Raw genomic sequence first — 24018 nt, forward strand, 5'->3', positions numbered from 1 at the left:
GCAGAATGTCTCCTGCCCACACACACAACACCCCTCTCAGAGCTATTCTGAGCTCCAGGCCCACAGACCCTCCTCACAGAGATGACCCGGGACCCTCAGGACTCAGACCAGACCCCCTCCCAGACTATCGTCAGGCCAGTCTGCCCTAACCGCATACCCCTCGGTCTGGCCAGCACCCCTGCTGGGCTCGGCCACACCACCAGCCAGCCTTTGCTGAGGCAGCCCTTTGAAGACGGCAGGGCTCGGTGTGTCCACAGCGCCCTCCCATGCCAGCACCATTAATACTCAAAAGAAAGTCAAACATTAACCCGGGGAACTTATGCCTTATATAAGTCCCCCTGGGGGCAGGCACAAAAACAGCTCCTTGGAGCTGAGCTGCCCCAAGTGCAGCAGCTGCTGCCGGACCCTGGGCTTCGGCCACATTCCACCGCTGGCCCCTGCGGAGGGAGCCGGGCCCCTATCAGCTACCAGGTAAGGAGGAATGGGGACCCCCGCCCAAGCCCCGGCCCCTGAGAAGCCCCCAGGATCTGGCCTTGCTTCCTTACTGCAACTGGCCGAGCCCCTTATGCCATCTGGGACCTGCCTTGGACCCCTTCTGCTGCCCCAGTCGGGCGGACCCAGCCCCAGAGGACAGCCGAGAGCCAGAAGGCTTGGGGCTTGGGGAGACTTTCCCAGGAGGCGACCTGGGTTCTTCCAAGCCTGTGTCTGCTCAGGGTGAGCAGGGACCTCCCCACCTCCCCGCCCCCACCATCTGGCCCCTGTTGCCAGGCCAGGGCCCTGGGGTCCCAGCTGTCCTGTGCCACACGTGCGCGTGGCCTGTGTGAGCAGCCTCGCAGAGCACAGGCAATCTCACACACACAGCCACACGCCCAAGCTCCCACGGCTGCGCCTTCCACTCCAGCCTCAAGACACATCACAGCAGACACCCCATGGACGCACACACCTGGACACACGCTGCGCCCGCGGTCCTGTGCCTGGACACGCGGCTGGGTGTGTCCTCACGTATCCACGTGTGGACACACACACCTGAGCCCCACATCTGTACATGTTTATATGCATGCTGTTCCGTGCACCTGTGCTCACACATGCACCTGGCCCACTGTCCCACGGTGCTCCCACGCCTGCCCGCATATGCACACCGAACTCATGTGCATACTCACCTCTCCCTGGCCAGGTGCCTTCCTGCAGCTCTGTTCCATCCTGTCCCCCGCCATGGCCTTCTCTGAGCTCATGGACCGAGTGGGCAGCAAGGGCACCTTCCAGTTCCTGAACATGGTCTTGCTGGGCCTCCCAGTCCTGGGCCTGGCCAACCACTACCTGCTGCAGATCTTCACAGCGGCTACGCCGCCCCACCACTGTCGCCTGCCCCCCAACGGCTCCGCTGGGCCCTGGGGGCTCCCCGAGGGCCCGGATGGGAAGCCTGAGACGTGCCTCCGTTTCATATATCCGCCCAACACCAGCCTGCCCAACAGCACCCAGGGGGCCACCGAGCCATGCCTGGACGGCTGGGTCTATGACCTCCACACCGTGGACTCCATTGTGACTGAGGTATGCACAGAGGGGGCCCTTCTTCCTCCACTCGCTCGGGGACGGGAGAACAGCCTGGGCTCTAGTCTCCCTGGGGCTGGGACCGGAGGCTGGGGCGCTGGGCAGGCAGAGAGGAAGGACCTGGGTGCAGATGCCGGGGAACCAGAAAGTTCGGTTTCTTCACGTTCAGAGTCGCCAGCCCACTTCTGGGACAGACACAGTGCTAAGCTCTGAGGATGCAGAAATGCACTGTCCCTGCTACCCAGGGTTCTCAGCCCTGCAGGACAACATCTCCCAAGGAAAGGACCCCATAAAGAAATGTAAATTTACAACTTCAGAGTACTTAGGGCTGCGACCTCAGACTAGGGCTGCCTAGGGCTGGACATGGGGGCCGGGGGTGGGGGGTTTGTGGTGTGAGGATGTGGTGGGGGGCAGTCCCGGGGGGACAGTTCCCTGAAGAAGTGACCCTCAAGCGGAGCTAATGTCCTTTGAGAGTTCACCAGGCAACAAGGAAAAGGAAGGAAATTGCATCTTGTGTGAGGGTCCCAAGATGGGAGGGTGTGTGGAGGAGGGAGCAGGGCCCAAGGTGGCAGGGTTGCCGAGCAGACCTCCCAACCACCCCCCTGCCACGAGTTACACCTGGGTTCACCGCCCACGCGTTCAACCCTTAACTTGTTTCCTGACGCTATGACCTGCCATTCCGGGAACGACAGAGATACAGAGGTACGTCCTGCCCTCTGCCCTCAGATGAACTGACAGGCTAGTCAGGAGACCAGGGTGCAGGGAGGCGGGGAGAAGAACCAGGAACAGGCATTTGGGGAGGATCTGCAAACTGCCAGGCACATTTTGGTGCTTTGCAGACGTTGTGGTTCTCACCGCAATATCTTGTCCGAACGTGACTTTTGCTCCTTTAACAGATCAAAAAGACCAAAACTCAGAGAAGGGAAGTGAGAGTCCAGTATCACACAGCTGGTCAGTTTGGGGACTGAGATTTAAGGCAAACACCCGCCCCTAAGAGGCACAGAGGGGGATAGGGGTTCACGGTGGCTGGAAGGAGGAAGGAGGGAGGAGGGAGGAACTGCAGGATTCTAGCGGGATTCCCAGGAGGCTTCCCGGAGAGGGCGTGGCATCTGAGCCATGAACAGAGAGGCCACTGTTTTCATTCTCCCCCTCGAGAGACAGGATGTTGCATTTGCCTCATTAGAGAGCTGCGTTTCCAACGGTTTGCCCTGCGCCGGTCTGTGCTAGGCAAGCTGTAGGTGAGGGCTCCCGGAATCCCAGGCGACGGCACACGGAGCCTCGTTCACAACTTTCCCAGGAATACCTGTGCTTAGGACCTGGCAGAGGTGGGATTTGAACCCAAGACTCTCTAACTTCCTAGTCTGTATAACTGTTTTTCGTGTGTTCCGTGAATATTTATTTATACATAAAGCGCTGACTACATGCCAGTCCCTGTTCCAAGCACTTGAGAGATATTAACACTCCTAACCTTGCTGACGGTGCTGAAGGTAGTCTGTGACATAAGTTCATTTCTCAGATGGGATGGGAAAGCCGAAGCCTGGAGGTTAAGGAGCTCCTTCAAGTTTGCACCACGAGCAAAGGGGCAGATTCAGGATCCTAACACGGGCTTCTGGCCCCAGAGCCATGCTCCGAGCTAGGTCATATTATAATTGCTTTTTCTCCCCTGGGCCAAGCTCAAACACTTACTAACAACTATATGCCTATTGTTGAGGACAAAGAGTCACAGTCCACCTGCTCCCTCCTGCCCTCCAGGAACTCACCTCTAGCAAGAGACAGAGCCACCCCTCGAGGACCCCTGGCTGTGCGTGCAACACGCAAGCTTCCTGGGACAGAGATTTCCAGCTGCTTCCCTGTATCCCAGCAGCTAGAACGGAGCCCGGCCCAGAACGGGAGGGGTGGGGGCGGCGCCAAGAGGGCCAGTTGGAGTCAGCAACACCACCCTGGGTGTGACCAGGAGAGAGGAAGCAGGCGGGTTGAAGTCGGCAAGCGTGCCCCAGGCCAAAGCAACAGTGTGGGGGGTCAAACGCTTGGTCACAGGAGCAGGATGAGAACAAAGTGGTCAGGATGGCAAGAGACAGGGGAAGGCTAGAGGCACGAGCTGTGGAGCGTGGAGGCCACCAGACATGGGGCTGGAGAAGAGGCCGCCCGGCTTGGATGCTAAGGAGTGGGTGTAGCCTCTGTCCCAAGACAGCAGAGAGCCCTCAAAGGGGGATGAGCAGGAGAGGGGTGTGTTCCAATCACCCTCCCTCTGATGGCAGGACGTAGAGTGGCTGGTGGAGAGTTCTAGTCTAGGGGTAGGAAGACTGGTTAGCCGTTCACCACAAGGATCCAGGGAAATGAGGACAAGTGGAAGGGACAGTGGGAATAAATACCAGAGAGTTTAAGGAGTCAGAATCCATGGGACTTGGGGACACAATGGACATGGAGGTGAGGGGCGGGGGGGGCCATCAAAGATGCCTCAATACTATGAAAATTCCAAATGTATGGGCACCTTGCTATACAGTTGGCCCCCGGGAAATCGGAGAGGAGGAGTGAAAGCCACCATCCCTGTCCTCCGAAAACACGGAAGCTAGCTGGAGAGACAACAATCAGGCAGGGAGCAGTGACATAACCGTTATCGTTACACCTGACAGTGGGCTTTCCCCATGCCCCAGGACTGGCCTTTATTAACCCCTTCAGTCTTCACAACGACCCTGAGGCTGGCACCTTAATCCTCCCGTGAGTACAGATGAGGAAAAAAAGGCACAGGTCCCTGGCCTCCTGGCCTACAGCACCACCACGTTTCATCAATGGTGGAGCTGGGACATGACGCAGGGCAGGCAATGGGGCTTCTTAAGGCCTCATAACCCCAGCCACAGTCGGTTCCTCTGACCCAGCACCTTGTGGCCCCAGGAGGCTCCTGTTCACAGAGCCCCCTCCCTGGCTGGTGGCTTCCTCCTGGACAGGGAAGGTAGGTCCCCAACCCATCTTTTTTTTTCCCCCTCTTAAGATTTATTTATTTTGAGAGAGAGCATGATTGGGAGGGGCAGAGGGAGAAGGAGAGAGAAACTCAAGCAGATTCTGGGCTGAGTGCAGAGCCCAACGCAGGGCTGGATCTCACCACCCTGAGATCACAACCTGAACGGAAACCAAGACTCAGATGCTTAAATTAGGGCGCCACCTAGGCGCCCCTCCAACCCATCTTTCGCATCCCTGCGCCAGGAGCACAGGACGTGCTCAGCGGATGCTGAACGTAGGCTCTGCCTGGCAGAGGCCCTCAGGGAGTCTGGGATCCTGCTGACTGCTGGCAGGTGGCTTCCCCTCCAGGGAGACCGGCCAAGAACAGAGGTTGCAGGTCAAGCGTCCGTTCACATCTGTGCCAGCCAAGTGCCCAGACACCATTCCAGCCCTTGGGGGAAAGACGGGGGGGGGGGGGAGGGAGGAATCTGCATCCCGACAAACACAGGGGTTCACCAGTCCTCAGGGTACTGTACCCTTTTCTGGGTCGGCCTGACTCCCTGGCTCGGCAAGGGGTCCCTGCCCAGCTGGGAAAATGTCAGTGGCCAGACCCAGCGATTTGCTGGTTACCAGCACAGTGATCTTTCTGTTGACATTCCACCTAGGGCAAATCCGTCCTCCACCTGCCTGTGGTGGGACGAGCAAGGTTCAGTTCCCCATGAGGCGGGGGTAAAACCACGGCCAGGCCTTACCTAGAGGTGGGTCTCCAGAGTGGAGGCAGGGTAATAAGGCTGTGTGGCACCTGGCACCTGGCTCAGTGACCCTAGTTAGCGGAGGCCAGGGGCCACCCCCCTGACGGACAGCGTGTGCTTGTGATCCAGGGTCAAGCAACAGAGTTCACATCCTGACTCTGCCCTGTACTAGGAATCTCATGAGGCCAGAAGTCTCGGTTTGCTCATCCGTAAAACGGAAGACCAGAGCAAGGGTGAGCCCGACAGGAGACCACGCAAGCCCCCTGTGGAGCCTTCAGCTAATGTCTGTGGCCTCTTTGGCTACACTATTATGGCTAATAGAGGTGTCCTGAGATAAGAGGGGTTGTCCCCACCAGAAGAGTAGGGGGACCTCCAGGAAAGGGGAATCAGCTCTCACAGCACTTCCCAGCTCCCCTGGGGGGCTTTGCCATGCTCCACGGCTTTCACCGAGCCCTCCCCTCGTGGAAACAGCAAGCCTGGGTGTGGGTCCCAGCTCCCCTCTCACCAGTGACTTGGGGCATCAGCCCCCCACTCCGCCTCAGTCCCCGAATCTGTATAACAAGATAACAAGGAACTTCCCTCCCAGAGGAGGAGGAACAGGTGTCGAGGACTATTGGCCGGGATGGGAGTGAGCACAGGGCAGGATCCAGCCAGAGTGGAGGGAGTCACTCCCTCCCTCCACTCACCCTTGGGCTGATCCCCTAAGCCTTCCACACATTCCTTTCTCTGGGTTCCGCAGAGATAAGGTTGGAATTTTTCAGAAAGAGCTTTACTAGGACATTAAGAGGAAACAAAGGCCCTTCTTTCAAGTCTGGCAAGTGTGGGGAGCATGGATTGTGGGCTCTGGGTTCCCTGGAGGGGAGCTGTGTTCCGCAGCTCCCACACTACTGAACCTCAGTCCTGTGGGTGCCCAGCTCAGTCTGGGGGTCCAAGTGGGACCCTCTGATTCCTCTCTGGGCCTTGAGTTTCCCTGTCCTGTCTCCAGGGCCTGAAGGTCTGGCAACACAACGAGAACAAGGACATGATGACAAGCTCAAAGGCAGAGAGGAACACACACGGTGTAACCCGACTAAAACCACAGACCACATGTGGCCCAGCCTGTGTATGGAGTCAAAGTCAAAGGAACATAAACCACACACCCTCAACCCCTTTGAGACTAACCGAGCCTTCAGCCTTCTCAAGGGTCTTACACAGCTAACCACACAGAAGCATGCCCCAAATGTCTCTAGGTATCTTCCCTCCCCCCAGAATTCCAGGATGCCTTTAAAAATCTCTCCAGTTCTCTCTATTTCTGGTTCCCTCATGGCCAGACTCTCCCATTCCCATTCCCCTTCCCATCACCACCTACCAAGCCCACAGTACTTCAAACATGCAGGAATCACACAGTGTATCTGTTTCCTAGAATTTCCATATCAAAGTACCACAAACAGGGTGGCTTAAAATAACAGAAATCTATTGTCTCACAGCTCTGGAGACTAGAAGTCCAAAATCAAGGTGTAGGGATGCTCTCTCCCAAGGCTGTAGGGAGGAATCTTTTCTTGTCTCTTCTAATTTCTGATGATTGTCCGTGAGGCTTGGTGTCCCTTGGCTTATCTGTGCATCATTCCAATCTCTGCTTCCATTGTCCAAGACGTCCTTCCTATGTGTCTCTAACTTCTCTTCTTACAAGAACACCAGTCACAGAGTGTTAAGGGCCCAGACCCACCCCAGGATGGCCTCATCTTCACTAATTGTATCTGCCACAATGCTATTTTCAAATAAGGTCACACACTGAGGCACTAGAGGTTAGAACTCCAGCCTAACTTTTCACGGGACACAACTCAACTCATAGCAGTTACACGTTCCAGATCCAAGCCCCATGGATTTGTGCTGATCTGCAGGGCAACACTGGCCACAGTTTTATCATCAGCTCTGATGAGTTTTATTAACCATGACATCTCTGGGAACAACTAAATGTGCATTTGAAACCCAAGATTTTTTTAATGTCTAACCACAAAGCTCTTCTTCTAAGCTTTAAACCCTCATTTCACCATTCCCTAGTAGACAGTTTGCCATAGACGTTTTTCCAGCCTGATTGCGAAGTTTTTCAGTCCTTCCTGCTAACACGTCATTATACATCCTATGTTTATAGCCTAGACACTCTCCATCCTGACATATGCTCATTGTGGCAAAGCAGAACTGTGCTCCAGGTGGTATCCGGTGTGTGGACAATATGACCTCTCATTTTGACAACAGCGTATCTTAACCACTAAGGTTCTCCCAACTCTGTTCTTCCTGTGGAATGCTCACTCCTTCAATCCCACCAGGATTTACTGAATGCCTACTATGTGCCAGGCACCATGCTAAGCAGGGGAAGTACAGTTGTGACCAAAACAGACGAAACACTGTACCCTTATCAAGATGACGGTCTTGAGGGAGAAACAAACACACAAAAAGGAACCATGTGGTATATCTCACGGTACAAATGCTATCGAGAAAATAAAGCGGGGTGGAGTAATGCAGACTGGGAGTTACGATTTTAAATAGGGTGGTCAAGGAGGTTCTCGTTGAGAAGATGATGTTTGGGCAAAGATCTGCGAGAGGTGGAGGAGCAAGCCAAGTGGCTCTCTGAAGGGAGAACTTTCCAGGCGGAGAAAATGCCATATGCCAAGACTCTGAGGTGCCTGAGATGTTTGAGGAACAGCAGGAAGACCAACTCCAGTGGAGTCCGTGGAGGACATGTAGTAGCCCATGAGAGCAGAGAGGGAACAGGGATAAGTCTGCTCATCCTGCAGCGATTTATGGGCCATTGTAAGGATTCGGGCTTGTTTTTAACACGAGTCAAAGCCCATTCTAGGAATGATATTTCCTTACATTCCTCAACTTTCAAGAAGAAACTGGCTTGTGACCGTTATTCTAATGCATACCTCACAGCAAGTAGTACGGTAGAAACCAAGACGCAGCAGATCTGGTCTCAGACCGTAGAGAAGGGCAACAGCCTTAAACTAATCCAAATGGGTCCGACATTGACCCTCTCAGGATCCAAGCAGAAAGATTTGTTCTTGAGACACTAAATAACATGGAGGTTGAGGGGAGGGAACCAAGTTTCCATCTGCAACTTCTGGTGGGATGTATCAGGATAGAATATGTTGCCATAACAAAAGAGTCAATGATAAGTCAATGGCTTGCAGGTCATAGACGTGGTTCTCTTTCTCATGCAAGAGTTCTAAGGTGGGACTTTCAGGTCAATGGGTGACTCTGCCCCATAGGGTCATTCAGGGACCCTGACTAACAGCAGCTTTGCCATCTTCAACACACGGCTTCCTGAGTCGTTCTAGTTGTCACCATTCCCATCAACAGGAAGGGAGGAGGCATTCAAGTCCAGACCAAGGCTTCTCCCTTAATTAAATGAGATGGAAGTAATAAGCATTTTTTCTGCTCCATTGCACTGTCAAGAACGTGACCCCACTCAGAGACCAGGTCACCTGAGAAATGTGCTTACTGTGGAAGGGATGGGGGTGTGAATGAAACTAGCTAGGTGCTAGGTCTTTACTTCAGATTTTCCTAAAGCAGTTTTCCACAGCGTGCCACAATGAACCAGTTTCTCCAGACACCCTGTGGTGTACTCCTCCTCACACCCCTCACTTCCTCCTTCACCCTTTGCCCTCCTGTCATGCCACACACATACCCTGCAGCCTCCCTTCTCAGCCAGAAGAGCCCATTGGGTTTGCTGGCCATGCGGGGCTGCCTGGAGACAGCTGACCCGGAGTCTTCGTCCACCCCATCCCCCTCACTTCCAGCAGAGGAATGGGGACAGGGATCCCTGGGGACGTATGGTTTCTCGCCCACACTGTTCCACGTCCGAAACATCCTTGTGAGGCATTTCTACTGAATGAAATTCTCCACTTCATTACACAAGTAGTTCAGGACGGCTAGACGAAGGGTGCCTGTTGGGGATTAGCAGAGATTAGGCCAGACAGGTAGGCAGAGGCCAGAGCATGAGGTCTTTCTAAATCTGTGTTAACAGAGCTTTCTCCTTACCCAAAAGGGCAGGAGGAAGCCACGGAGTCCTTTAGGCAAGACAGGAACCTGACCTGAGAGGGGTTTTAGGAAGTCATTCAGGTTAGCAGAGGAAGCAAGGACAGGAGGAACTGAAATCGAAGGCTGGGAGACCTCTCTGAAGATCGCCACCGTGATCATCAGCAGGGCTCAGAATGGGGATGATGACGGTAGTCATCATCAGCATGAGGTTGTTGTGGGGACTGAAGAAGTTAAAGCTTGGGAAGTGTTTCCTTACAGCAGTGCCTGGTGCATAGTAAACCTTCCATAAAAATCGGCCATTATTATTAATCTTGCACTAAGACAGTAGTAGAGATAGAAGAATCCAGATTCCAGAAATATTCAAGAGTTAGAAACGGGAGGATGGCGTGGGGATGCACTGGAGAAGATGAGGCAAAGGACAGGCTCCCAGCCACTGAGAATAAGACCCCAAACAGTGAGTGGGTGACAAGTCTTATTGACTCTGGGGTGACCATGAGACATCATCCAGGTAGAATTTTCAAGAAGGCAACTGAATCGACTGTTCTCAAGGCCAGAAGAGAGGTTGGGCTGAAGATACGGGTTGGAGTCTTCCTCATAAAATAGAAACTGAAGCCATAGGAGCAGGTGATGCTCCACTCAGAAAAGTGGATAAAAAGAGAGAAAGATCCAGAAAGAGCCCTAGGGAATCTTTAAGAGAGAAAGGAGCCCATGGAGGAAGAGGAGGAGTGGTAAATAGGGAGAGAAAGACCAGAGGGAGGGAGAGGTCACGATCAGCAGCGTCAGGGGCTCCCGGAAGTCAGGGCAGGCCAAGCTATAGGAGGTTCCAGGGCGCTTAGTGAAAAAGACATCACGGGCGACTCTGGTGAGCACAGTGTCCGTGGAGTGGTCGGGGCAGACCGGAGCAATGAGCAGAAGATGAGGCCAGGCTGAGAGCAAGTATAGCTTCTCTTTCAAAAGATTCAGCTTTGAAGGGAAGGGAGAACCAGAAGTGAATGTGGACCTGAAGGAGAGATCTCAGAGACAAAGACAGATGTGGGATGGAGCCAGGTGTCAACCATAGAGCAGTGTCCACATGGAGGAGAGGGAGAGAGCTAGGCTTCAGGCCTGCCCTGACCTGGCAGCACGGGGCGCAGGCGAGCTTGGAGGGGACGAGGGCAGGAGTTGAGAACATACCTGGAAATGACAGCTAAGCAGACTCTACAAGCCCCTGATGGGCCACATGCACTGGAGAGGAACTGTCATTGCACCCCAGGGGTCAAGGACCCAAAGAGCCACAGGCAGACCCGAGGAGCCCCGGGCTGGGCTGAACTCAGGGCTGGCACCTGGGAGTGGGGTCCAGGTTCGGGGAACTCTGGTGAGGACGCCAGGAGCGGGTAGACACCGTTGGGGCTCAGGCAGAGCTTGGCTGGGAAGGCTGGTCTGGACCAAGCCAGGCTGGCATGACCTTTGTCCTGTGCAGTGGGACTTGGTGTGTGACTCCAGAAGACTGAAAGAGGTGGCCCAGTCTGTCTTCATGGCGGGGACACTGGTTGGGGGGATCGTGCTGGGAGACCTGTCGGACAGGTGAGACACGGGGGCCTCTGGAGGGGAGGCGGCACAACCTTCGGGGACATCCCACCTCACTCTGACCACCTATGCGCAGCCCCCAAAGAGACAAAGAGCTGGGGGAGGCAGGAAGGACCGTCCCTGGTCTGTGGCCTCGGGCAAGTCCCAGTCCTGCTGGGGTACAGCCTTCTCTCTGCCCCAAAGCCCTCACAACCTGAGTCTTCCCACCTCCTCAGACCCTGGGGAAAAACCTTGAGGTTTTCAGACCTGGTATAGAGGCTGTGTGGCCGTGGGGGCGGGTGCACGGACTCTTTGGAGATGGGAAGTCCCTTGACCTCTGCTCAGGCCACTGAGCTGGGGCAGGGGAGGCGATCACTCATTAACTTGAAACTGTAACTGCAAACCTTCAACAAAATAGCAATTACCAGTCAGGCTCTGTCTAAAGAGGGGATTACATGCCCTGCCCAGCCCTTGGGGAGGTGGCGGGGGGGGGGGGGGGGGGGGGGGGGGGGGGGTTCCGGCCCTTGGCTCTGAGACCTGCAGAGTCACGTCTCACCTAGCTCGCCGTGGCTAACCCGGTCCTTCCTCTCTTTTGAGCTCCAGGTTTGGCCGCAAGCCAGTCCTGACCTGCAGCTACCTGCTGCTGGCGGCCAGCGGTTCGGGCGCAGCCTTCAGCCCCAACCTCTCCATCTACACGGTCTTCCGCTTCCTGAGCGGCTGGAGTATCTCAGGCATTGTCCTGAGTACCACCATCTTGAGTAAGCCACAGGGGGAAGGAGCAGGGGAGCAGGAGTTGGGGGACCCCAGCCTGAAGTCAAGGACCTGGCTCAACACAGGTTCCCTGTGACCTTGGTCGCCTAAGGTGCTGCCCCTCTCAGGATCTCAGAGGCCCCCTCTGAGCGTAAGGACAACAGCAATCCACAATGAGGACCCCACCCCCACCCCGGGCCAGACACTCTGGGGTGGGGGGACACCATCCCATTCCCTCCACACACACAAGGAAGCCACAGTGTTGTCCTAATTTTACAGATAAGGACATTCAAGCAAAATGAGGGAAGTCCTTTGCCTCTGGAGAGACGGTCAAGAGTGTGGGCTTGGAGGGGGGCGGGGGGTTGCCTGGCTGGCTTGCTGATAGAGCATGTGACTCGTTCTCAGGGTTGTGAGTTCGAGCCCCATGTTGGGCATAGAGATTACTTAAAAATAATTAAAAAAAAAAAAAGAGTGTGGGCTTGGAAGTCAGACAGACCTAAGTTTGAGTCCTACCTTCTTGAGCCTTAGTCACAGCATCTGCAAAATGGGGGCGATAAAGCCTAAGGATCAAGTTCAGGTCAAGCAGCTGATGGGATGGTGGGCAGGAGCCGGTGCCCCTCCATTGGGTGGTGGCCCAGAGTCCAGCACAATCTTAATCTGGTCCTTGGGCTCCTCCTGCAGATGTCGAGTGCGTCTCCATCCAGATGCGGGCCATCATGTCAACTTTAATGGGTTACATCTATACCTGTGGCCAGTTCATTCTGCCTGGCCTGGCCTATGCCATCCCCCAGTGGCGCTGGCTACAGTTAACCGTGTCCATTCCCTTCTTCGTCTTCTTCCTGTTGTCCTGGTATGTGGCCCTCTCCTCTTCATCTCCCTCCTTAACGCCCGCGGGGGCCAAACAGGGGGAGACCGTGTCTGACCAGGCTGGCAGACTCTCTCCCAGGACACCTCTGTCCCGGATTTGGGAAGGGCATTCCCGGGAGGAGGAATTAACCCACAAAGGTGTGCAGCAGGACCAGGTGTCTGGGGGACACTCAGGGGAGAAAGGGGCCAAGTTGAGAGGCACAGGGCCAGGCTGTGGACAGAGCAGAAAGTCAAGGAGCCTCGGCTTCGTGTGGAGGGAGAGGGAATGAACGCGTCTGTGGTGTCAAAAGGCCTGACCGAGCTTCTGTTTGTGACCCAAGGACAGACCCAAGTGGGTGGAGATGAGAGGAGACACATGACTGTGTAGGCAGGAGGAGCCTCAGGAACAAGTCTGAGAGGCATTTTGAAGGACAAATCCACAGGGTTTGGGGACTTCTAGATTTGAGGTAGAAAGGAGAGGAAAGCCCAAACTGGGGAACTGGGAGAATCCAAGTATCTGGGGCCAAAGACCCCAACGAGGTCAAGGGCTCACTATCATCACATCACCGCTAAGGACAGGTTGAAAACAGGAACTGAAACTCCAAAATGCAACTTGATTTCGGTTTTTTAAGTAGGCTCCATGCCCAGGAGCCCAGTGTGGAGCTTGAACTCAGGATCCTGAGATCAAGAGATGAGCTGGGATTCAGGGTCAGATGCTTAACTGACACAGAGTGACACTTTACTGAGCACTTCCTATGTGCAAGGCCCCATTCTAGGAGTCCCCTTAAATCATCCTGATCGCCATGGCATCTCTGTGTGAAGGAGGCATCACTGTCCCATTTGACAGATGAGGGAGCAGAGGCTCAGAGAAGTGAAGCCATCCCCCAGGGTTACACAAAAAAGACATAGAAGGGGGACAGACCTCCATCTGAAAATGAGAGTAGAATCTTATCGAAGGGGATGGACAGGTGGTCCAAGGGTCCAGGGTAGAGCCCGGGAATGTTCACAGCCTGGGATGGGAGAAGATAGGGAGCAAAGAGCAGCAGAGCCTCAACGGGGAACAGTCGAGAGCTCAGGCCCCTTCTCCCTGGGACTTGGGAAAAGTCTCACCCACTCTGAGCCCCGAGATTTTCCTAGGCAAGATGAAGATAGTAACGCCCATCATCCAGGGTCATGGGGGCCTGGTCCACAGGAAGGCTCACCGATGGGGAGCCACTGTTCCTATTGTCAGGGAGAGGAGGACAGAGCCTGGTCCTCGGTGCCTATGGTGGCCCCAGCCACAGCTGACACCCCTCAGACAGAGCTTTTTTAAAATATCATTCCTTCTTCCCCACACCTCCTTCTCCTCTATTTCTCTTTGCCTAGTGACACTCAGGGTCTGTTCAGGGAAAACCAAGCCCAGAAGTACAGCCTGGAGGTGGGGAAAGTGAGGTCATCTTGTCGCTCGCCGATCCCAGGACCTCACGCTGTGTCCCTACTCCAGCAGAATTGGTCCTCTGCCTCAAACCCGCCCCCTAGGCCATAACCCTAACCTGAGCCACCTTCTCAAGCTGCCCCAGGACCGAAGCCCTGCCCCTTCTTCGCCCTGGGAGGTGGCCCAAGAAGGGCTGGGGAGGAGGATATACAGGAACGTCCAGCTGTCTAGCCTTGAACATGCCGTCCCTTCCCCAGGATCCACCTGCCTTGGCCCAGGCCCAAGCCTCCTAGCTAAGGAAGATACCCAACGATAACAAGTAGCCCAGGTAGGGGGCAGAGGAAAGGCTCTTCTGGAAGGCAAAGAAGAGAATGCTAGAATTTGTGCTGGCAGCAGGCAATCCAGGTGCAAAGCTTGGCCAAGTTTAAATTCCATGAAATCTGCAGTAAAACAGCTTGGGTTTCTGGACCTCCTGCCCTGGGCCCTGTTGATGTTGGTGTTCTTCTGGCCCCACCAAAAAGGCTCTGGCGTGGGGGGAGTCACTGTGACTTGGTTCTGGCACCCAGGTGGACACCAGAGTCTGTACGCTGGGCGGTCCTGTCTGGAAAATTCTCAAAGGCCCTGAAAATACTCCGGTGGATGGCTGCCCTCAATGGCAAGAAGGAAGAAGGAGAAAAACTCAGCGTGGAGGTAGGAGCCAAGAGGGATTATAGTCTGGACCAGGAACCCTCCTCTTCCCTCTATTTCCCCGATCCCAAGCCAACATCACATCCAATGCCCCAAGAAAAGTCTTCCAGGAACACCAGGCCTGCACCTCCCTCCCTCCTTCCTCCTGCCCACCAGCCAATCACTAATGGCACCCCTCTCTTTCCTCTGCCCCAAGGAGCTCAAATTCAGCATGCAGAAGGAGATCTCCTTGGCCAAGGACAAGTACAGCGTGGCTGACCTCTTCCGGACACCCAAAATGCGCCGTGTGACCTTCTGTCTTTCTCTGGCCTGGTAACAAGGCTTCCAGCAGGTTCTCCAAAGGGGAAGGCCTAGGGTACTTGCAAGAGGAGTCAAGAGATCCCCTCCCTGGGCTGCCGCAGCCCAGCCCTAACCCTGGAAATAAATCTCCTGTGTCCTAGCCACATACCTAGTCCCAGCCATCAGCATCTGCTTCCCCGTCAGGTCATGCCCACCCCACCCACAAGGCAAATACTCCGAACCCCTTCCCCACTCACAGCTCCCATCCCTGCCATGGCAACTGCCCCATTCTCTGCCTCTCCGTCACTGCCCCCACTGGCCCAGCTCTGCCCTCCAGGACCATACGGAGCAAGGCTGGCCCACACGGCCTAAAGACAGAAATTACGCTTCTCCAAGTCGTCTCTTCAGTCTGACATTCTACAGCTCCTGCAAAGCCCTCTCCGTGACCTGGTTCAGAGACCCTCCTTTATCTCCACATGAATAGGGTCCATATGTCCAGGAACTTCAAAAGAGATCCCACAACGCTGAGAGGGAAAGAGGAAGCATCTGACCCAGGCACACAGCTTGACTCTCACCTCTCCCATTCTAGATGTTCAACTATTACACAACCAAGGGAGACCACTTCCTACCTCCTTTGGTCTCCCAGAGTCTTGCCAGTCCTGATATTCTCTGGAATCAATTATGAGGATCTTTGCCACCACACCCTAGACCGTGCCCTTGTCAGACATAACGAATCCATCCCAGCACTGAGCCCTGACACAATCTCAGAGAGCTCAAAACGACTCTCCAGCAGCCTGTGCCGATCAGCTGTGATTGGGATAAGAAATGAAACTATTCATCTGCCCGATGACCCCACGACCAGCGTGGGGAGAGATCCCAGTCTGGCGGCAGGCACCAACCAATCACTCTCTTCCCCTCAGGTTTTCCACTGGTTTTGGCTACTACAGTCTGGCTATGAGTGTGGAAGAATTTGGAGTCAACCTCTACGTCCTCCAGCTCATCTTTGGTGGGGTCGACATCCCGGCCAAGTTCATCACCATCATGTCCATAAACCATCTGGGCCGACACATCACCCAGGCGGGTGCTTTACTCCTGGCAGGAGGGTCCATCCTGGCTATCTTCTTTGTGCCCTCGGGTGAGAAGCCAGGACTTAGCCAGAGCCCTCTGAAAGCAGCCCAACATGTCCGTGGGCAACACAGGCTGCCGCAGACTGGGAAGTGGGGTGCCTAGGATCCCAGTTTTGCTGGCTCTCTCCCTAATTCTCTGTGTTACCTTGAGCAGGTCCCTGAACTCTATGGGGCTTACGTTTCTCATGTAGAAAATGACTCAGTTGGGCTAGATGACACCAAATCTCCTTTCCAGATCTGACCCAGCCTGGGCAAAGTATGGTGGTGTCTGGCCAGTGTGAGGGATCATTCCAGGATGGAGCAGGGCCTGCCGGCATCGCTCAGCGGAAGATGAGCTGGCAGGGGAAAACCACGGAGCTCAGCGCTCCGGGGAGACCCCACAACCTACTCCCACCACGACCTTGGAAAAGCCACGTTTATATAGATGTTTGTGTGTTGATACACCCATATCCTCCCAAAGGAACGTGAGCTATTTTAGGAGCCACAGATATACAACGAAATATAGGAGAAGGGAATCAGAGCCGGGGGGAAAACACGAATGCAGCAGGACAGCCCGCAAAGCACTAGAAACAGCAGAGGGGCTATTTCTTGAATGTAAATTAGATCTGAGCTTTCCAGCAGCCAAAGCAAAAAGGGAGACAAAGTCCGTCCGAGGAGGGAAAACACTCAGGGGCTTCTGAGGCAAAGGCCCATCATCTCTTCTTCCCTCTGTAGACTTGCCAACCCTGAGGACAGTCCTGGCTGTGTTTGGGAAGGGCTGCCTCTCCAGCTCCTTCAGCTGCCTCTTCCTCTACACGACCGAGCTATATCCCACGGTCATCCGGTAGGTGCTGGGCTTGGGGCTGGTGGTCAGGGGGGATTGTGGCATCCTCCCGCCCCTGCCCAGGGGTCCCACAGCTGTCCTTTAAGACCCACACAGGCTGCCAATCCGTGCCCTGGATTCTCCCAAGGCAAACAGGTTTGGGCATAAGCAACATGTGGACCCGTGTGGGAAGCATGTTGGCCCCACTGGTGAAAATCACGGGGGAGCTGCAGCCCTTCATCCCCACTGTTATATTTGGGACCGTCACCCTCCTTGGAGGCAGTGCCGCCTACTTCCTGCCTGAGACCCTCAATCAGCCCTTGCCAGAGACTATCAAAGACGTGGAAAACTGGTCAGTCCCTTGCCTCTGGTCCCATTGGAACTCCTCACTGGGGAAGCAGATCCAGACCGAGGGCTTTTCCTGAGCTCTCTTTCCCTAGGTGCTGGCAGGCAAAGAAACCAAAGCAGGAACCAGAAGCAGAGAAAGCATCCCAGAGGATCCCTCTGCAGCCTTGTGGACCGGGCCAGGACCCCAGCTGAAGACAGCAGAGCCCTCCCTTCCCTGCCCTTCCGAAATGAATCCCAGCCAGGTCTTTGCCTGCCTCTGGGCTCTGGGGGCACCTTGGGAGGCCCTGAGCAGGTCCATGCTCCAGCCCAAAGGTTTGACCACAGACCCTTCCCATGCCCCACGCTTGTCCTCAACCTCCCTCAGCGGAGGCCCTGTCATTCTTCTGTCCAGCCCTTCCCCGCAGGCCACCTCCCCCCATTGACCCTGCCCCCTTCCCCTGAGGTCCCCTTCAGCTCCCTGGCTCAGTCTTAAACAAAGACAACTGCCCTTTCTTGCTCCCCACCCCTTCCTTCGATGGAAACGTTCAATAAATGGCAATGAACTCGGGCCACCGTGCTTAGGAGTGGGGGCGGCAGGGAGAAGGGGGCTGGCCGCCACGCAGACACATGCAATGCATAACCATCCACTGGGACTTATGTGTCACATGCAGGGATGGGCACACGGGTACAGAGAGGCTGGGCTGATGGGAACCCGTGTGCACGTGTACGAGTGCACAGAGCTGTGTATACACCAGGTCGGCTCGGGTTGTGACAACAAGCCACAGGCAGACCACGTAAACAACAAACATTTCTTTCTCCCAGTCCTGGACACTGGGAAGTTCAAGATCGAGGCACTAGCAGACTCCGTCTCCGGTGGGAGCCCTCCTCCTGCCGTGCAGACGGCCACCTTCTTATTGTGTTCTCACTTGGCGAGGGGAGTGAGAGAGAAGCAAGGTTTCTGCTGTCTCTTCTTCGGAGAACACTAGTCCCACCATGATGCCCTCCCCCACGACCTCATCTATCCCCAGTTACCTTCCAAAGGCCCCACCTCCAATTACCATCACACTGGAAGCTCGAGCATCAACATACAAATTTGGGCAAGGACGCAATATTTCCATAGCAAGTCCTGCGCTTGGAAGTACCCTGTGGGCATGTACGTGTCCCAGCACGCGTGTGAGCAGAGGACAAGACAAGCCCAGAGCCGCTGCAGGCAGAAGCCAGCGTTGCTCCAGTCCCGATCCAATCCACCTGCTTGCCCCAGGTCTCTGATCCATGGCCCAGACCCAGGCCCCTGGACAGCTCTGTGTCGTATGTACATGCGAAAGCATAGCCATAACCAAGGGCCACCACTGTCGCTCTATGTTCCCTGAGTTCCCTCCAGTCCCAGCAGGAAGTCAGTCCCCCCACTGGGGCTCTGCACCCAGTCCAAAGGAAAGCAGCCTTTGGATGTTTTCCCCCTCAGATCTCCTTTACCCATTCACTCTCTCCTGGCTCATTTCTCAGCACACGTCAAATAAGCTCCTGCATCTCCTGTCTTAACAAAAACAAACCAAACCAACCAGCCCCCCTTGGAACCGTATCTCCTCGCAGGGGCCACACCATCTCAAAATTTCTCCCCTTCACAACTAAACTTTATAAAGGAGTTGGATGCTTCTTGGGCTTGTACCTTCTAACCTCGTACATCTTCAAACTGTTCTCCGGCCTCCCCCCCTTCACCGAGACAGCTGTGGCCTTCGGCACTCAGTACCCCCAGGGCTGAGCTGAACCCAAAAGGCGTTTTCATCCTGCCTGTTACTTGGCCTCTCAACAGACTTGAGTCCCCTGGGTTCTGAGATGCGGTGGGGTGGGGGGGGAGGTGGGGGGGGGAAGGCCAGGGGAGAGGGTGTTGACGTGCAGCTCCCTCCCATACTGTGGCCTGCTCCTTCAGACTCTCCTGCAGCGTTTCCTGCAAATGCTACGAAAGGTAGTTTTGCCCGTCCTGCCCTTACCCCTTCCTCAAAGGTCAACACCCCCGGAACCTGCCAACCGAACAGTTACATGACCTCCACCTCCGGTCATGACTGTCTGGACCAGACGGCCCTCTGTCTCATTCATCACGTGTTCCTTCCTGGGCTGGGAGTCTGAGTCACAGAGGTTCTAGTCCATGCCGTGGTCCTTGTCCTGGGAAGGCAGGTTAGCATGAGGGTGGGCTGGCCCAGATGCTGGTGGGTCAGAGAGAGCCGGCTGCCGAGAAAGAACAAAGCGAAGGGCACCGAGAAAAGGAGAACCAGAGACACGAGGGCCCAGATAAAAAGACTCAGTGAGACTATTCACAGTGATTTTTTTTTTAAGATTTTATTTATTTGTTCATAAGAGAGAGAGAAAGGCAGAGAAAGCACAGGAAGGGGGAGTGGGAGAGAGAGAAACAGGCTCCCCACTGAGCTGGGAGCCGGACGTGGGGCTCAATCCCAGGACCTAGAGATCATGACCTGAGCCTAAGGCAAGACGCTTAACCATCTGAGCCACCCAGGCGCCCCTCACAGTGATTCCTAACGGAGTCCAGGCCCCAGGTCCTCCTCGGCCCTGGATATACTGAGCTCGAGAAAATATCCTGAATTCTCTGAATAGCGTTTGTTTTGTTTAAGCTAAACTCAAATGTTTCCAAACCAAACAATTCCAAAACCAGCTCCTCTCCTCTGTCCTCTCCTAAACACTGGCGTTCCCCAGAATTCTTTCCTAAGACCCCTTCCTCAGCCCATTCCTTACCAGGGATGTCCGGTGGAAATGGAATGCAAGCCACTTATGTGATTTAAAGTTCCTAGTAGCTCGTTCTTAAAAAGAGTTAGAATTAATTTCAAGTGTGTATATATGATAATAATAATATATTCTATTTAGCCCCAGATATCCACATATTATCATTTCAACCTGTAATCAATATAAAAGTTACCGATAAAGGTATTTTACAGCTTTCAGTTCATAATAAGTCTTCAGAGTCTGGGGTGCATTTTACCTAGTAGCCCATCTCCGTTGGGACTGGCTGAGCTCAAGCCCTCAGCAGCAGTTCATGGCCACCAATGAGACAACTCAGAAACACTCCAGGGCCGCGACCGCCAGCCGCAGAGTCCACTGTTCTCAAATCTGTATTTAGATGTTTGGAAGAGAGCTGACTGAACAAGAGAGAGAGAACGTGTTACACCCCCTGCTTCAACATTTCAGTGACTTCCCAGTGGGATGAAGTCTACAGTCTTGGTACAAGGCCGGTCCCACTCAGACCCCAACCCGCTCCGGCGCCAACCTGCCTCGACCGGCTTCAGTTTCAATACCCCCACTTCGCACCTGCCCTGTAGCCTCATACCACTCCTGTCAGTTCCCAGACTGCACCAGCCTCCCCTCACCCCTTGCCTTTAGTACACGTCCAGCCCTCGATGGCTCCCACCCGTCCCCCACTGCACTTGGCTGGGGCTCAGCCTGAAAGGAGGAAAACTGGGCTCAGTTAGGAACACTAACCCCGCCGCCCCACTCCCCCAACTTCCAGCTGTCCAGAATTCAGGGCGACTCCCAGGATGTCCTGGCCATAACCATTCCTGAGCTGTTTCAGGGTGTTTATTGCAAAGACACGCAGGAAGGTGAAAGCAAATTGCCTGGGAAAGCGCTTCCCAGTCACGTGGTCAGGACACCTGGTGAACCAGGATGCGGATCAGGATGCACACGGCCCATTCTTCTTGCCGTTCCCAAGTCCCAGGCTTGGATTCTGCCTTTTCCTTCTCTGCTGCGTCTCTAGAGCTCCGGCTCCTCCTGCTTTCCCTACTCCCTGCTCTCAGTTCCTGAACTCAGCCTCCAACTGGCTCAGGGACTTGTCATCCAATATGGAGCACCTCTCTTGGGCAGAATCGTCGTGCTGAGCCACTGCATTGGTGACTCACCTCCTGTCCAGGCTTTCCGTGGCAGTTTGGGATGAATTTCTAATTTCTGCACCATTCATTGGCCAGGGTAACCAGGCCATGAGACATACAATTCACAGTTTGGCTCCTTGCTCAGAGTGTTGCCATGGGCCTGGTGTAGGCACTTGGAGTTTGCCTGAATTCTCTCCAAGCCATTCATTTCAAACTCACACTTAGGACTTGTGATCTGAGCAAGAACATTTCCTCTGACCTGCAAATCATTTCTCTGAAAAACCTCACAAAACAACCAAAATCAAAATCGCAGGTAGTGACACACTTTAAATCCCATTTAACTGAATAAAATTATTAAAAAAAAAAAAAAAACTGATGTCTCAGAAAATCTGAGATGTGTGATGGCTGTTAACATGATAGAAAGAGCAATGGAATCAAGAGCCCTGAGATCTAGATGGGTCTGCTGTGTGATCAAGGACAAATCCCTTGCCTACTCTGGGCCCTGGACCCCTTATCTGTACAATGAGAAGTTTTCGTATGAGCAACAGCATTTGTCTCTGATGGTATGTGGTTCTGTGGCGCTTGGCCAATCAGAAGTCCCAGATTTGACCCCTTCTGGGTGAGCATGGCCAGAACTGAAGTCCACATTCCAGTCAGTCCAGGGAGTCCAACTCTGAGTGTCTAATGACTCAGAATGTCCCTAAAGGATATTTCTCATTCTGCCAATCATTCGCTACAGGAGCACGTCTATCCAGAAACCCTCCAGGAGTTGGGGGGGGGCTGGTGGGAAGTCTCCTTGCTAGACAGACGATCCCAGGAGCCAACCACAATGGAGTCCCTGGAGTCTCCAGCTGAGCCTTTTCCAGGCTCAGCTTGGCTTGGAGCCGGTGAGGCCCTAGGAGGGGACTCTTCTCAAAAGCAGGGTTGGGCGCATGCTCAGAAAGGGAAGGTGCTTGTAGGAGCACCATCTCCCCCACTGCCCTCAATACTCCTCCCACGCCCCCACGAGGGCACCAAGTCCTGGCAGGAGATAGGCCCCAGAGCCTCCAAGCTGTTTGTCCAGCTGTCTTCACATCCCCAGGCCACAAGGCTCTTATATACCTTGGCCTGGAGAACGTTGTCAGGCATCTGGACACCCACTGGGTCCCAGCCCAGAACCAACACTGGGAGGGGGGAGGGAGGCTGGGCTGAGTTACATCCCTCTCTGGGCCTCCCTATTCTCTTCTGTACTTGAGACTGGATGAGCCCTAAGACATCTTTAGCTGGGCATTGCTCACCTCTAAACCTGCAGGAAACAACCTGGCTTTGAAGTTAGACAAAAATGGGTCTGAAGCAGTCTAAGACTTCACGTATCCCAGCGCCTCAACAGATAGTAAACACCCTCCCAACTTCATACACGAGAATGTAGCTTGCGTAAACTGCACAACGATGGCAGGGATGTAAGGCTGAGTCCTTACAGGAGAAGTCAGAGATAAAACTGCTTCCCCTCAACAATAAGACTTGGAGATTTATGCCTGGGAGAACTGAGAAATACCCCCTCTCTTCACGGCCCTTTGCATCGGCTAATTCGTATGGGGCTTGGATATGTCCCACGAAACTCCAGAAACCCTAACCATCCATGCTATTCAGACATATGCCAAAGAATCTGGTGAAGTGGGATGGACAGACAGCCCATAGAAGGCAGGAAAGAGGGAGGGACAGCCAGAGACCCCAAATGGAAATACCCCACAAAGTAGAGTCTGGCATGAAACCTCAAATCAACAATTAAGTTAGAACATGGTAGAGAAGAGTGTTGGCCTGGACCCAGGAAGGTCAGGGTCCTGATTTGGCTCCGCCAGTAGCAAAACTGGCTAGGTGTGCCTTGGAAGGGCAAGGGTTGCCATGCTTCAGGGTCCAGGCTACTCTGCTGTAGTCCAGCAGAACGTGGAGGAAGAGGAGTTCTCCTCACCTTGCAAACCTTTCCCCTACTCCAATAAGAGCATGCACATTCTTGAAAGTATTTTGGTAGAAGTCATCTGTATGCCTGGAATATCCTTGGCCAAGCAGGTATGGGATTGATCATTATTCAAAATAAGTCTGAGACGTCTCTTAAGGTAACATCTGGAGACATTTTTTGGTTGGATTTAGACCCAAGTAAACTGACTCAGGGCCCACGTTTCCTATACTATGCACTATGCAAATTAAAAGCAAGAAGTTGTTGAGGTGTCTGTGTGGCTCAGTCAATTAAGCATCTTGTTTTCAGCTCAGGTCTTGATCTCAGGGTCGTGAGTTCAAGCCCCTCACGGGGCTCTGCCCTGGGTATGGGGCCTACTTTAGAAAAAAAAAAAATTCAATTCAATAAAAGCGAGAAGTTGCCCCTGGATCTGTTGGCATTCCCAACCCATGATCCAGCCAGTCCGAACTCACAGAAGCCCACCCAGTCAGAACTCAGCACTGCCCTGATCTTGGGTGATCAGGGCTCGGCAGCCAAACCGTTGGAGGAAAACAAGTGATTGTCTTTGAGTTGTGGCTGCAAATAAAATAAGTTCATGCTCAACTGAAAAAATTAAAACAAAAACAAATTATGGACCAAGACAAGACAAAGGGAAAATTTTGGAAACAGAAAAAGCCAGAAGGTAAAAGCTGAGACCCTGAAAGGATCCATCTAGATCATGCACGGTGCTGGTCTTAGGTCCCACTCCTTCAAAAGTAGCCTCCAACCTCTTTAGTTACTTCCATCTGAACAAAGCTGTGGTCCCATGAGATATGAGCTGTCCCCAGGAGACCAGAGACTGAGGTTGCCAATTTTAGCACATAAGAACACAGGATGCCCAGTTAAATTTGAATTTCAGACCAGTGAATGATTTTTTTTTTAGTATAAGTGTGTCCCGCGTCATATTAGGGATATACTTACACTACAATAAAATGTATTTGTTGATCTGATACTGAGACTTCTGTATTTTCTCTGGCAACCCTTCTCAAAGACAGACTGCTTGGATCCTGTCCACTAAAAAGGACAGATTCCCTTCAAGAGGCCACCACACTTCCCAGAGCCCAGTCCTCTCACTAAAAGGAAGACAGTAAGGTCCCACCTGGCCCCCTCTGGCCCCCCAGTGTCCGGACATGCCCTCCC

The 24018-nt window shown here is 53.9% G+C and overlaps 1 protein-coding gene across 2 annotated transcripts; it reads left to right on the forward strand.

Annotated features, from left to right (window-relative positions):
* Positions 1–365: 365 nt before the first annotated feature.
* SLC22A8 (solute carrier family 22 member 8) lies at positions 366–17602 on the forward strand. 2 transcript variants are annotated; one of them, XM_046017066.1, is made up of 11 exons: positions 366–471; positions 1175–1548; positions 10717–10820; positions 11400–11560; positions 12234–12402; positions 14379–14502; positions 14696–14811; positions 15699–15913; positions 16620–16728; positions 16856–17059; positions 17148–17602. In XM_046017066.1, exons 2-11 carry the CDS (start codon positions 1213–1215, stop codon positions 17245–17247), a joined length of 1638 nt encoding a protein of 545 aa, XP_045873022.1. In that variant the 5' UTR covers positions 366–471; positions 1175–1212; the 3' UTR covers positions 17248–17602. The 2 variants fall into 2 exon arrangements, with proteins under 2 accessions (XP_045873022.1, XP_045873023.1); XM_046017067.1 differs by having other exon boundaries at positions 11406–11560.
* Positions 17603–24018: the final 6416 nt, after the last annotated feature.

Source organism: Meles meles, chromosome 8 (genome assembly GCF_922984935.1).
Source record: "Meles meles chromosome 8, mMelMel3.1 paternal haplotype, whole genome shotgun sequence".
Lineage (NCBI taxonomy): Eukaryota > Metazoa > Chordata > Mammalia > Carnivora > Mustelidae > Meles > Meles meles.